We start from the raw sequence: 12634 nt of genomic DNA, 5'->3' as shown, positions 1-12634 counted from the left end.
TCCTCCTCATGGACGATGTGCGTTTGCTGGGTTGCTGCTGTTCGCGGCAGGCAGCTGGCCATGATGTTTATCAATACCCGACTTTTTCGTGATACTGTTGCGTGAGAACTCACCACAGATGTCGTTACCCCTGAAAGGCAGTCAGGTAGCTGAAATAGCCAGGATGCAAAGTACGCTTACCAATACTGCCTGCTAACAATCGTCGGTAGGCACCTTCGCTCCGTCTCAATATATTTGGGGCACCACGATTGCACTAGGTGATAATAATGCTGACAGCTCAGCTCTTTCTGTGCCGGGTAGGTGTCAGTAAGGAACGTGACAATCGGAGCAGTGCTCACATAGATGTAATTGCACATCTTTCCATGGGTCCGCGGTGGTGAGGACAAGCGTTAAATTAGAGTCCCCAGGAAAGAAGCCGTACTATCACGGCGCATAACTATAAGTAGAGAGGACTTAATTAGAGCAAGCGGAGGATTCCTTTATATATAGTGTCACCACTGATTGAGACTGGAAGGCATTCTTTGGGAGAGATTGAGGTCGTGGTAGCCGCGTCACGGTGCGCAGACGGTTCTCATCCGTTGTGCAACCTCGAAGGAAGAGCATCTGGGGCTTTTTGAGCTAGGTTTGTGAGTGTACGTACCTCGGCAATGAGGCGACGGGCGACAGGAGAATACATTGCCAAGAAACTTAGAAAGCAAGGGAAGGTTCGTGAATGAAAGTTGCCAGGGTCCAAACATCCCCAGTTGGCTGCTGCCACGGATCGTGCCGGAATGTTTTCTCAATTGATTGGTACTGAATGAGGAAAGAGGGGAACCGGCCAGTGTGCAGCTTTGTCACAATTCTTGTCCAAGCTGCCGTCATCTGGAGAAATTCTTATCACAGCTATCATCATAGCTGCCCCAACTCTTCAGCCCGAGCCTCGCGTTCGAACGTGGGAGTGAGTGAGTTTCCCCTTCATGGATCAAAGCCAAAGAAACAAACGAAAGGTTTAAAAGGTTCAAGGTTACAATATGCACTCGCCGCTGACGACGATCTTTCTACAGATCCCCGTCAGCATCGAATACTCGAACGAAACCGAATGTGTGGCACTGCGATCGAAGCTTTCCGTCGCAGGGCCGTTATAACCATTCGTAGAATCGAAGGAATGGAGTGGTAGTACAGAAAAATTGTTGAATCGGCCTTATGCAGCTTATCATTTAGACCAGTGGATATACTTAGCTACATTGATCCCTATATCATTGAGGTTAAGGTTATCGCATATCTATGTCATTATAACCAATGTGGCGACGAGGCTTTACTCTGCGCTTAAGAAAGGCGGATGGTCGGCGATGAGAAAGGTTACTAAGACGCAATCAAGACGGTGTTTTAGGGCAAAATTTCCTAGCATGAAACTCAACCTCATTGTTAACCTGTCGCTATCTATTATGTCTATAACACTGGAGAAGGTTACCTAGCAGAGGCTTACGATACTTATGAAATAAAAAGCTGAGTGGGATCTCGGCTCAATGACCAGGGGCAGCATAGGTCAAAGCTGCCAAAAGGAGATCTTTGAAGGCCATCGGTAACAGAGACGTGAGGAGCCCGCGACGTCGGAGTGTACGGCTGGCTTGTTACGGATATAGTGTGTGTAATGCAACGCCTGGCTGGCGAACTGGTACGGGTCGTCCCAACTGGATCACCTCTGGGGTAGCCGCGCAAGGGTCGCTCTAGTGGCTAGAATATATACTTCCGGGATATAATCATTATCAAGAGTTAGGGACAGTAGTGCTAAACAGCAGCCAACCATGAGAAGGTAGTTAGCAAAGGTATGTTGATACGGACGCCAAAGCCCGCCTTTTACTCATTCCAGAAAAAGTGTCGTCGCGCCGGAAATTCTCTGCTACGGGCGCAGTCGTCCCCGTTCTTGATTCCCCGTGCGGCAGCTTTCACTCGTGCGGCACGATTCGTGCTGCCACGATGCAACGTCAAGAACTGGACCGTGCGCGGGGCCAAGGTGCGTTAATATCTCCTGAGAGCTCACAAGGTTTTAATCCGTACCCTGCCCCACCCCTATCCCTGTCATCACAGCAGTACGAGCGGAGTACAAATAGCTTCAACTACCAACCTTTCACAACCAAACTCATATACAAATCACTGCAATTGATCAATAAATACATCTTCAGATCTCGATTAAAGACAAGAATTTGGTTCTTATGATGATAAGAGCTTCTGCAAGCAACACAGGGGCCCCCGCATGGGCACCCCGGGAAAGTCTGCCAGCATGCAGGCGAGGACGAAGACGGTAAGGCGTAAAGTATGGTTTAAGCCATCTGCGACTCCACTACAATCGACGAGTTCATCAGTCCTTCCAGTGCCCCGGACGAACGTATTCCCAACAGTTGACCCTGGCCATATTACTGACCAGCAGCTGCGTTCAAGTATCCATTTCTCGCCATAATGTGCTCCTATCCCTTGGACAGTGCTAAGGCTTGTGGGCGTACCTTGGCCAATAATAAGCTAACGATAAAAAGAGACTTAATAAGATACCTGGTCAAGAGCATAATTTGCGAGATTGAAGTACTTTTTACATCCTTATTGTCCTTCCCATTTTCAGCATCCCGAATATCAAAGTACCAATGAACCGCTCTAGGTGTGAAAGAGTCGAACCTCTTGGCTTCTTGACGTCTACCCATCTTGGTTTTTAGATCTGCGCGGCGATTAATAAATTTGATCATCCAGTTCCGTCCTAAGTCGGGATGTTCGCCCTGCTGTCTCAGCAGGCCCATGCCACAAGTGCGGATTTGACTATGGGACGGAGCATAGCCTAAGACCCCTGACGGAGAATCCAGAAAGCCAGCCTATCCTCTTGTCTCCTAGACAGCTGTCGATGAGGGTGGATCTGCTCTTTCACGGCCGCGGGGCCGTGAAGTCTGTTGATTAAGTCCTTCGGGCACTCCCCGTCTATGAGCGGCTTGAGGGGGTGAAAAGCCATTGTCAGTAACATCCAGTATAGCCTCTGCCATGCCGTCCTCTATGTATTTCCATCGAAGTCTTGGTCTAGGCATTTTCATGTCGTTGCCAAAGACAAAGACCAAAAAACAAGGCAAAGAGCGGTGAGGAATTTAGTGATCAAACTTACGGCATTTCCATAGCAAAGCATGCATAGATCACGTACCCCGCACAACCTTATAAGGTCAGAATCATCACATCTAATCATTTTTATAATAAATAGAGATAATTTCTTTTAAGTAGCTATATATTTAGGCTGACTTTTGTGTAAGTGAAGTTAATGAATTTTGGTGGAAATCTTTTTTTATTTTGCCTGGCGAAAGAGGGGTTGTGGATGGTATCTCCATTTACTATCAACTCAAATAGCGGCCAATGTTTTTCTTTTATCAAAGACTGACTCGAAAATTGCCGTACACGTCATCGCAGTCGCATTCAACAAAATGCTCTCCCGTTGCCAAAGCGTATTATTGTCGTCGGAAAGCCAAGTGAGGAGCCCACTTCACACGACGCAGGGAATATTCACGGTCCTTACGCAAATTTGAGCTATTGCTGAGGTGATAGCTAGAATCTCTTGAAGATAACGTCTACTTCATTATAAAAGCATAAGAAAGGTATATCTTTAACGCAATTGCCTTAAACAATTCGTGACGTTGTTTATAGTACAATGGAACTTGCAATTGACTACCTTTGGGTGGACAGCCATTATAATTTACAAGACAGTTTGCAAAATTGGGAGGCCGAATCGGCGAAAATGGGTGAATGCCTCAAAAATGCACATGTTACGATAGCTGCATCTGCTGCATCCCATGCACAAAGCGGAATCCTTCGTGTCAGGCGGGGAATAACGCAATCTGTTGAAGAATATGAGTTGGTCGACGGAACAATATGAAACATTGTTATCCAGGAGAGAAGTTACAGCTATGAGAAACTGGAAAGTTTAGTGCACGACTTTGGTCCTTTCTAAACGTGGGTGGGCTTTTCAGGAGAATGTACTGTCAACAAGAATAGTCCATTATACAGACTCAGAGCTAGTCTGGGATTGTTGCATTGACACAATTTCCGAAGATGGGTCGACACCTGAGAGAAACCAGCATAGTATATTGGCCTACAATATGCTAAATCTTCAGCCTAATACAGGCCGACTGTGGCAAGACCTGGTAGAGAACTATACTCGTCGAGATCTTACTTATCATTCTGACAGGTCGCCCGGAATTGCTCGAAGTGCACAAATAACGCAGAGCCGAACGGATTTCCAATATATTAACAGGCTATGGAGAGAAGCAATAATTTTAGATCTTCTCTGTAGCACTTCATGGCAGCACTATAACACGACAACCACAGAGCTGGCAGGCAAGGCGGGCACACCTAGGTATGAAACCCCCCAGTCACCTTGATAGGCCCTTCCTGGTCATGGGCACCAACGCCTGCTGCTATCAGCTTTGCATTGCCTGGAGATGTTAGGCTTCACTTTCAATGTGCCATGATCAAAGATATCAATTACAAGGCTGAGGGCGATAACCTATTTGGAGAAGTCATACATGGCTCGCTCCAGCTCGTGGGCCTTTTGCGACAAATGCGTTTTAAATGCGGTGATCTACGAGAACCTTATTTTTCAAATAAGTACTATCCGCCCACAAAACCCAGACCACAATTGGAGTCAAACTGTCCACAATAGTGATAAGGTGGAAACGGCATGTTTTATACCAGATAAATTTACCATCTTGTTGCAGTAAAAGTCGCCGAGAAAAGTGGCGTAGTGAGGTAGGTACTGTGATTATATGTCGCCCGACGAGCGAGTTTGGAATGAATCCCGCTCTCTGTCGCATAAACCTCCCAGTCGCCTTCGGGCCCGCCGTTTGAGGTATACATAGACATGATGCAGTATGTCGGCTGAACGCAAGACATCGCAGCAATGCTGGCTAGTAAGACCGCCTCCGCTGCACTGTCGCCTGCTCGAATAAGACAGCGTATGCTCGCAGTTCCATCTTCGCCTTATTTGACAGGTGACCTGCCTTGCGCGTGGAGGACGTGCTCTGCATGGAGCCAAGGCTACTATGAGAGTTTGCGTGTTTGAGATTTTGAGTTGCAACAAAAGAGCTGACCTGCTCAGTATCGGGCATCATATAATGGATCCAGTGCCCTTTCTGAGCCGTAGTCTCGCAGGATCGTGCGATACTTAGGCCATACGCCCAGGAGACATAGAACTCGGTGGGAGGCGGAGGGAATCCAAGGGAGCTCACTTGCGAGCTGGGCGGCAACGTTGCCCTTTCTGAGTCTATCATCTGGCAAGGCTCAGAGCAGTAGGTTGCAGCGTCGGATTGCACCTGCTTGTCGCAGGCAAGGCAAAATTGGTAAGTCCAGAGATCGAAAGCCATGGTGTCTGTGTATATGTGAGGGCAACTGCGGTAACGAGAGCTCGGATTGGTAGACAAGAAGGATTAGGTATACTCAAGACACTTTCCCCTATGCCGCAGGGTTAAGATAGGTTTTCAGACGAGCAATCTACCAGTTTCAAGGTGCTAGAGGGCCGTCAAGGATATAACTTCGTAGCAACCAATAGTAGGGAGGAATGTTACAAAAGCAGAAAGGGATAAAGTAGAGAAGCATCATGTCCTAATCAGGCTTAAGATAGCACAACAGCAGACAACCTCTCTACATAAGAGGATGCATTACATGTAGATCTTCCATCGTTAGCGAGCGATCTTTTCTGTTTTTGTTCTTTTATCAATCAAATGACGTCACTAACCTCCAACACCGGGGTCACCCGCAAATCCTTCACTTCAATGCACGTCGTGTGATGTTTTATCTTTCGTCATGGCCTCGTACATGGCTTCTTTTGGCCGATGGCAGGTAAGACACGTGGCAGCATTCTGTCTCGGCTTGGAAAAGTCTTGGTGATATATTTGATGCAACTTGAGAGCATGTCTAAATGGTAGTAGCCAAAGTCGCACCCATCCGGCGCCGTCTAGGCGCACAAGGCCAGTATGTTCGAGACACAGCCCCCCGTCAGTGGGCAAGCCGCACAGCGACTGATGGGTGGGCACCCGGACGCCCATTTATCCTAGGGCGCCTGGGCGGGCCCACTGACTAATCGCGACAGAATGCCTCCTCCCATTGGTGCGTGCGAGACGCTCTTTGGACCTGCAAGCCCTGAAAGACATTTCTTCCCGTGCATAATAAGCTTCATTCACGTATGGTATACTTTCATGTTATACCCACAGAACTTGCTATTGTGGAAAAAATAAAAAAATAATAAAACAAACCAAAAAATACATCTTAGGTATTCACATCCTCATTATTATACACCGTTCAACCTTGCTACTCTTAGAATGCAAGGCTTGTTGTTCCTTGCTATCTTTTTTCTGCACTTTCCCAGATCTCTTTCATGCCTGTCCTCTTGTTTGCTAGTGGGTGGCTACCCATTTCTCTCGTAATTTGGGCTTCAACCCGTTTATCTGTTACACTGCACCAGTCCAGATATGTCATCATTTCTTCTTTCGTCCACTCTCGAGGCCCTGTTGCAGTCACACAACGCTTTGACATCTGCTTAAAGTCTAGGCATCATTCGTAGTTCTTTGTCGTATCTTTGCAGAAGCCCTTTTGCCTTGCGATACTGCTGATTGGTTTTTGATACTGCCGCGAGGCTGTGCGGCGAACTCGTTCGGCAGATGAGCTCAGTGGCTGTTTGTTTCGATCACACGCGTACACCACCTTGACCCGTCCATTCGGTGTTATTTGTAGACTTGCCAATAGTAAAAGCATATCCCCGAGACTTCACCAAGGAATTGACTGCTGCAAGGAGAGCTTCACGTGATTTGTATATGCCTTCTGGGGGAAGGGCATCCACAAATGTTCGGGCCATCTCTGGATCGCAAACAGGCTGGCGATGAATTCAATTCAATTCAATTCATTTCAACCACGCATCTGGTGGGCAAAAGATCAGCTAGTGAGCCGTGCGAGCGTGCACGTCCCACAAGAAACACCGTGCCACCCCTGCTTAAACTTAATCGACACCCCAGATTGAATTGATCGCCAGCCTGGGCGCAGCTCATAGCTGGAATACCCTCGTTACGAGCAACTCAAGGACCCTAGCCTGGGAGAGGCTCTCATCTTCAAAAGTGTGTATGGTTCGGGTTCCTAATTTGCCAAGGGATTCACAGGGAAAATTCGATCGGAAACTGTTGGAATGTCCTTAGGCAAGGGAGTTCACAGCCGTCTGCATGAAATCATCAAATTCATGACCCTCGATTTCCCCGACAGTTAGCAGCATGGGCCTTAGCCCAATTGGGAATGCGAAGCAAATAAACGCACACTTAAGGCGGCACAAGCCTCCAGGGCGGTCACGACAGGGGTATGGGATCAGTCATAGTCTAATGGTCCCGGGATACATCTATCAACTAGATATGCTTTAGTTAATAGGAGTCATGCCGTTGCAGAAGAGCGACTCCGAATTTGACTTTATCGTGACTATCAAATCTTGTATCTCTTATGTACGTGGGGTCAAGTGGGTAACGTGACCTCTTGGAGGTTTGTGCCGCCTAAAGGGATAAGCAGCCTCCCAAGCCCAGCCTACAAAGGATTGTGCCGCAAGAAGCATGAGGCTTTCACCTAGATTATTTCATGAATCGGATGTCCACAGCATCAGTGTCCTGTCCCCCGCTTGTTGACTATGCTACAGAGTATCCGTACAATTCTCTCGCTTACCCTGATCGTCTTCCCTGGATGAGATCAAGGTCGAGATTGAGTAGTTATTATTGCCGGGGGTTCAATGCGCATCGAGTTCCAGCCCCGTGTCCCCGAAGCGTGTTGTCACGCGCTAGCACGGTCGTAAGACTTGCATGCATCATGCCTATTGATATTTCCGCGGACCCCGCCTTCGCCTTGCATGGGACCCCATCCAGGGTCTAACTAGGCCAGATCGGTAGTTGACAGACCTGCTATGAAAGCGGCTGTCTCTGCCAGGCAGTGAAATCCATCTGAATCCCAATATAAGAGCTGCTATAGCATCCTCTCTTAATTATGTCTGTCCTGCCCCATGGTAACAATCAGTTCGCCCAGAGAGTCTTTCCCAACCATACCGTTCTCATCATCATCGATACCATTCGTCCATCTCAAGGGGTCCTTTCAAGAGACCGTATCGGCAACCTCCCACCACGGCCACGGCAACCTTCACTATACCGACCACTCACCATCAAACTTAACCGTTTTCTTCTCGGGCTATCCTCATCCCTCGTGCGGTGCTAGCATCTCTAGCATGGTATTTTCTATTGAACCCCGAAAGCAGGACGACTACCATGAGTCTCCCAACCGTCAATCGCTGCCCTCCATCTCAGAGGTAATTCAAAGCACCGAGCCAGGCCCTTATACTTTTAAACCTCCTTCCAGCATCCAGACTGGTTTCAGCCTTTCCCCGCCTTTCGCACTTGTTCGTCAACCATTACACAAGACCGAGAAGCATCCATTTTTGCAGAAGCTACTCCCGACTTCATCCTTCCCTCTCCGACTGCATGCTCTTCCTGTCTTCTCGGATCTTCCTCGGTCACCTTTCACCAGCCTGCCGTCACTTCTTCCTGCCTCTGACTGCAGCCGGAGCCCCTCATCCAAGGCGGAGATTCCTTTCCAGCATCACCACTCTGAGCAGCAGAAGGCATCGGAACCTCACCCTCCTCTCAGCGGAGTGTATGCGCACCCATCTCCGCCATCACACCCTCCAGCTCCGGTTACCTATCAGCCCCGCCAACTACGTCCTGGCCGCCAAATGCCTCTGCCCGCGTATCCAACCCTTCCCAGGCACGATTATGCTCCCCTAGCCATATATGACGCCCCAGTCAATAGGCACGTTGGGAGCTGGAGCTACCAAGATTCTTTGACTCTAGTAAATTGAAAGAAGCTGAGATACGAGATCGGCAACACTAACTACCGCTAGATTAGTTCCTCATCCCGCACCATTCTTAACTGTGTCGAAGCGTGCAATCGAATTTCTCGTGAGCAGCACGGGACTCACCTTATCCCGGAAAGATTGCCGACAGAATGGGAACTCAGCGATATGCTCGGTAACATGGAGCTCATTAAGCGTTCTCTAGAACATGTGAAGGACTTGGTGCAAACATCGATTCAGAACGAGCGAACTCATGAGGGAGTGAAGATGGAGTGTCTTTACAGGGGGGAGAACCATGCGCCCATTTCTACACATACTATCCAACCCTCATTTAGCATTACGGAAATCAAGAAGCAACGAGCCGTAAGTTTGGTTATAAAGGGGAAAGTGCAAAACTAACATGTTGGTAGCGTACGGCACGCCCTAGCAGGTGCCGTAGATGCAGCCGAATTGACACGCCTGAATGGCGCCGCGGACCTGATGGAGCGAGGACACTATGCAATGCATGCGGCCTACACCATGCCAAACTGAAAAGGAAGCGTCAACTTAAAACAAGCTCGATCGGCCCGAAACCAGGAGAACCACATCGGCCGTAAGGCTCACAGTCCGTGCAGGGAGGCTTGAGCCCATGAACGGCCATGCTGCACATTTGTCAACTACGGTGCAGAAACTCTCAAAATCCTCTGCCATAAATAAACCATTCTAGGCCACTTTCCTGTGCATATTTTCTAGGTAATCGAGGTACACCTTGCTCATGCCGCAATCCTCAACACACAATCTCGACGTTTACTAATGCCTGATTTTGGTACCCCCTACGTAGGTCGTTCTCTGTACAAAGGCTTTACTACATACACCATGGATGCTTAGGATTTAGTTCGTAGATCCGCAGCATTTTTAGCATTAATTCACTTCTCTCAACTATGCATCGTTGGGTCTGATTTATTTACGGTTTTGACCGGAGAGGAGGCCAGTTTCAGCTTAGACAAAAGATCATCCTGAGCCTCACATCAGTGGAGCGATACCAGGAACCATGCATGTTGATAGCCACTTGTGGGTCTATTTCTTTTTGTTACCGTCCGCCACCACTTAAAGAATCACCCCACTTAAAGCATAGCACAAAAAAGCATCGTCCCATACAAAATCTAATATTTGATGCACGCAGAAACCAACCACCTTGTCCATAAAAATGAAACCATTCGTATTTTCTATAGAGAATTACGTGAATTTTACTGTCTGCGAGGTTTTTTGACCCCCCGACCGCTGCGTGTGCGCTGGTAGTGCTTTGTTACGACCGTAAAGTCCTCACGTTCGTCCTCTGATCCGACACCCACCTCAATCACCGACTCGACTTCCTCGTCTATATCCACCTCTATTTCTGCCTCCTTTGAATCAGGAAGAGCTTCTCCAGCCGCCGGAGTCTCCGCTAGAGTCATGAATCGTCGGTTCGAGTTCGGTACCGCCTTCCTTTTAATACCTCGCCGCACCTGGGCCATCTGCTCTTCGAGGCCAGCAATCCGCTCATTCTAAACGTCCACTTTCATCTCTGAAGCTTCTAAGCCCTTTATGATCTTACTGTGCTTCCACCTGGTCGGTCGACTTCGGTGTTTCGCCATATCCCTCACTTGCCGGCTCGTTTTCGGCGTATCATCTGAGTGCAGTGGAGGAGGGCTCGGCGTCTTGAACTCTTCTAGTAGTTTTTCTTTATCCGGTTAAATTTCAGGATATATTAGAGCCTTATGACGATTTATAGGCCAATTTCCAGTAAATCTCTAGCCGGATAAGATAATATCTTTCCTTATGCCTGCCTCCCTGGCTTTCGCATATACCCAGATAAAGTTAACTTTATTAACCGGCGCAGAATCAGTCAAACTAGCCAGCATTTAGAGTTCTTTCTGATATGCTCCTTTGATAACATTAAAAATTCTATTATCTAATGGTTATAAACCATAGGAATAATATGCTGGTAGGTAACAGCAGTAGATGTTGTTTAGAAAGTATATAGCCATCTACTTGTCCTGACTACTTATTAGAGACCCTATAGCAGGTAACTTAGCGGCGAAAACTCCGAAATGCTTACCTGCGTATGGCTCCTGTGGCTATTAAGGATAATGAGTCTTGCATCTGATGCATTATAAGGCTCTGTTTATGGTAGATAAACGTCCTTTAACTACTCGAGAGTAATATGGTTGTCTGTCTAGCCGTTTGGGGATGTGATATAGTGCCAGTCTGCTATTAATTCGAATTCGTTTAGAAACTATTGCTTCTGCAGCTCTTTTCCTTTAAAGATAATTCCCGGTTTTAAAGAGCGGCCAGTTGCAGTAATAGCCTTAATAAACGAGGTCTACGTGCGCAACTAAACGCCTTTTAATAACGCCTTCTTCTTCGGGTCAGAGCTCCTAATTACGAGGCTATTCAGGCCTTATGGATAACCAATTAGCTATGCCTTATAAAAGCCTATAGAGCACTTATAGAAGACTTACCGAAACCTACTATTATGCTGCCCTTATCTATATAAACTATATTCTTAGGCTTAATCTAGCCGTACTCATTCTCCCTGATATTAAAGTACTAATTAACCGCCTTCGGAGTAAAGCTGTTAAATCTGGCGGCTTCTTAACGTTTTCTAATATTGGTAGATAGTCTTAGGTGATATTTAACAAACCTGGTGGTCTAGTGCTTGCCTAAAGGTTTATTATCGCCTTATTGTTAAAGGATAGCCTCGATACAGGCGCGGAGCTGGCTATGCAAGGGAGCATAGCCCAGGGACTCTTATTGCAGCACCTAACGAATAAACGTCTCCTCCTGGCTCTTTGGGATACGCTGGTAGGCCTGGATATATTCATTCCTGCTTGCTTAACCGGAAAGTCGTCTCGAAATGGTCCACTGAGGTACTCCACGTTTCTAGGCCGCCTTATTCTATAAGAGGCCTCTATCGGTGGTATCGAATATAGCCTCAGCTACGTTATCTTCGGTATAATAACGGCGAACTATTATAAAAGGGGTTATGGTAAGTAAATTAGGTAAAAGTTCGGCTTAAGTGGATAGAGTTGCCTAGGGTATATGAGGTGAAATGCGACAAAATTCAAAGGGCTAGAGAGCCAGGCTACAGGGCGGAACGGGAAAAATTCAAGCCGATATGAAAATTCGATGAAAAAAGCAATATAGTGCAGGTCTTCGTTCGCGAGTATCTTCATGCCTGGCTAAATATAATGTAATTGAAAATTTGGATTTTGTATGGGAGGAGCGAAATTTTGGTTATGCATTAGGTGGGGTTATGCATTAGGTGGTCCTGGATGGTACATGTAACTATGTAGAACACCTGCCGCATAGAATTAGCGCAAAGATCAAGGTTCTTCGTTCATGTTTGCTCACCAGACTCGAAAAGCTCTTGGCGCCCCCTGGGGACTAGAATGTCTTGTCCAAGTTCGTACTTCCAGTCCATGAGAAACTCCAGAGGTCCCTTAGTATTAAACTTGCCTGAGGCATTGGCGATGCGCTCACCTAGCCCTGCCACATCGGAGCCAGGATTTGTGTATCGTGCGCCATGGCGTGATAGCATCTGAATCTGAACGATTTCGGCACCCTCGGGAATAGGGTACTCATCCACGCCGAAGCCGGGAGATGGGGAGTCAGGACTCAAATGGCCCATCATTTTGAAATGCTTTTGTTGCCTTCCTTCATACCCTTAATGGGATGAAGCTCTGTAATGGATCATTCGGTACAAAGGTAGCTGCAGCTGTAAGCTCAAAGACACGAGTCTGAGCCATG

At 47.4% G+C, this 12634-nt stretch overlaps 4 protein-coding genes across 4 annotated transcripts; 1 reads left to right on the top strand and 3 right to left on the bottom strand.

The window, feature by feature from the left end:
* Nucleotides 1-4907: 4907 nt before the first annotated feature.
* On the bottom strand, nt 4908-5363 carry FOXG_15863 (uncharacterized protein; the record flags this gene model as incomplete). The annotated part of the gene is made up of 1 exon (XM_018395976.1): nt 4908-5363. The coding sequence occupies one exon, from the start codon at nt 5361-5363 to the stop codon at nt 4908-4910; it is 456 nt and encodes a 151-aa protein (XP_018256483.1).
* A 2668-nt stretch (nt 5364-8031) lies between these two features.
* Nucleotides 8032-9462, top strand: FOXG_22236 (uncharacterized protein; the record flags this gene model as incomplete). The annotated part of the gene is made up of 3 exons (XM_018402635.1): nt 8032-8863; nt 8915-9229; nt 9277-9462. The coding sequence occupies exons 1-3, from the start codon at nt 8243-8245 to the stop codon at nt 9460-9462; spliced, it is 1122 nt and encodes a 373-aa protein (XP_018256482.1). The 5' UTR covers nt 8032-8242.
* Nucleotides 9463-9537: 75 nt separating this feature from the next.
* FOXG_22235 (uncharacterized protein) lies at nt 9538-10359 on the bottom strand (the record flags this gene model as incomplete). Its single annotated transcript, XM_018402634.1, has 1 exon — nt 9538-10359. One exon carries the CDS (start codon nt 10357-10359, stop codon nt 10093-10095), a length of 267 nt encoding a protein of 88 aa, XP_018256481.1. The 3' UTR covers nt 9538-10092.
* Nucleotides 10360-12138: 1779 nt separating this feature from the next.
* Nucleotides 12139-12518, bottom strand: FOXG_22234 (uncharacterized protein; the record flags this gene model as incomplete). Its single annotated transcript, XM_018402633.1, has 2 exons — nt 12139-12185; nt 12239-12518. 2 exons carry the CDS (start codon nt 12516-12518, stop codon nt 12139-12141), a joined length of 327 nt encoding a protein of 108 aa, XP_018256480.1.
* Between the last annotated feature and the right edge of the window lie 116 nt (nt 12519-12634).

Source organism: Fusarium oxysporum, chromosome 2 (assembly GCF_000149955.1).
Source record: "Fusarium oxysporum f. sp. lycopersici 4287 chromosome 2, whole genome shotgun sequence".
NCBI lineage: Eukaryota > Fungi > Ascomycota > Sordariomycetes > Hypocreales > Nectriaceae > Fusarium > Fusarium oxysporum.
Note: the sequence above shows the minus strand (reverse complement) of the source record. Positions and strands in the feature narration are given on the sequence as shown.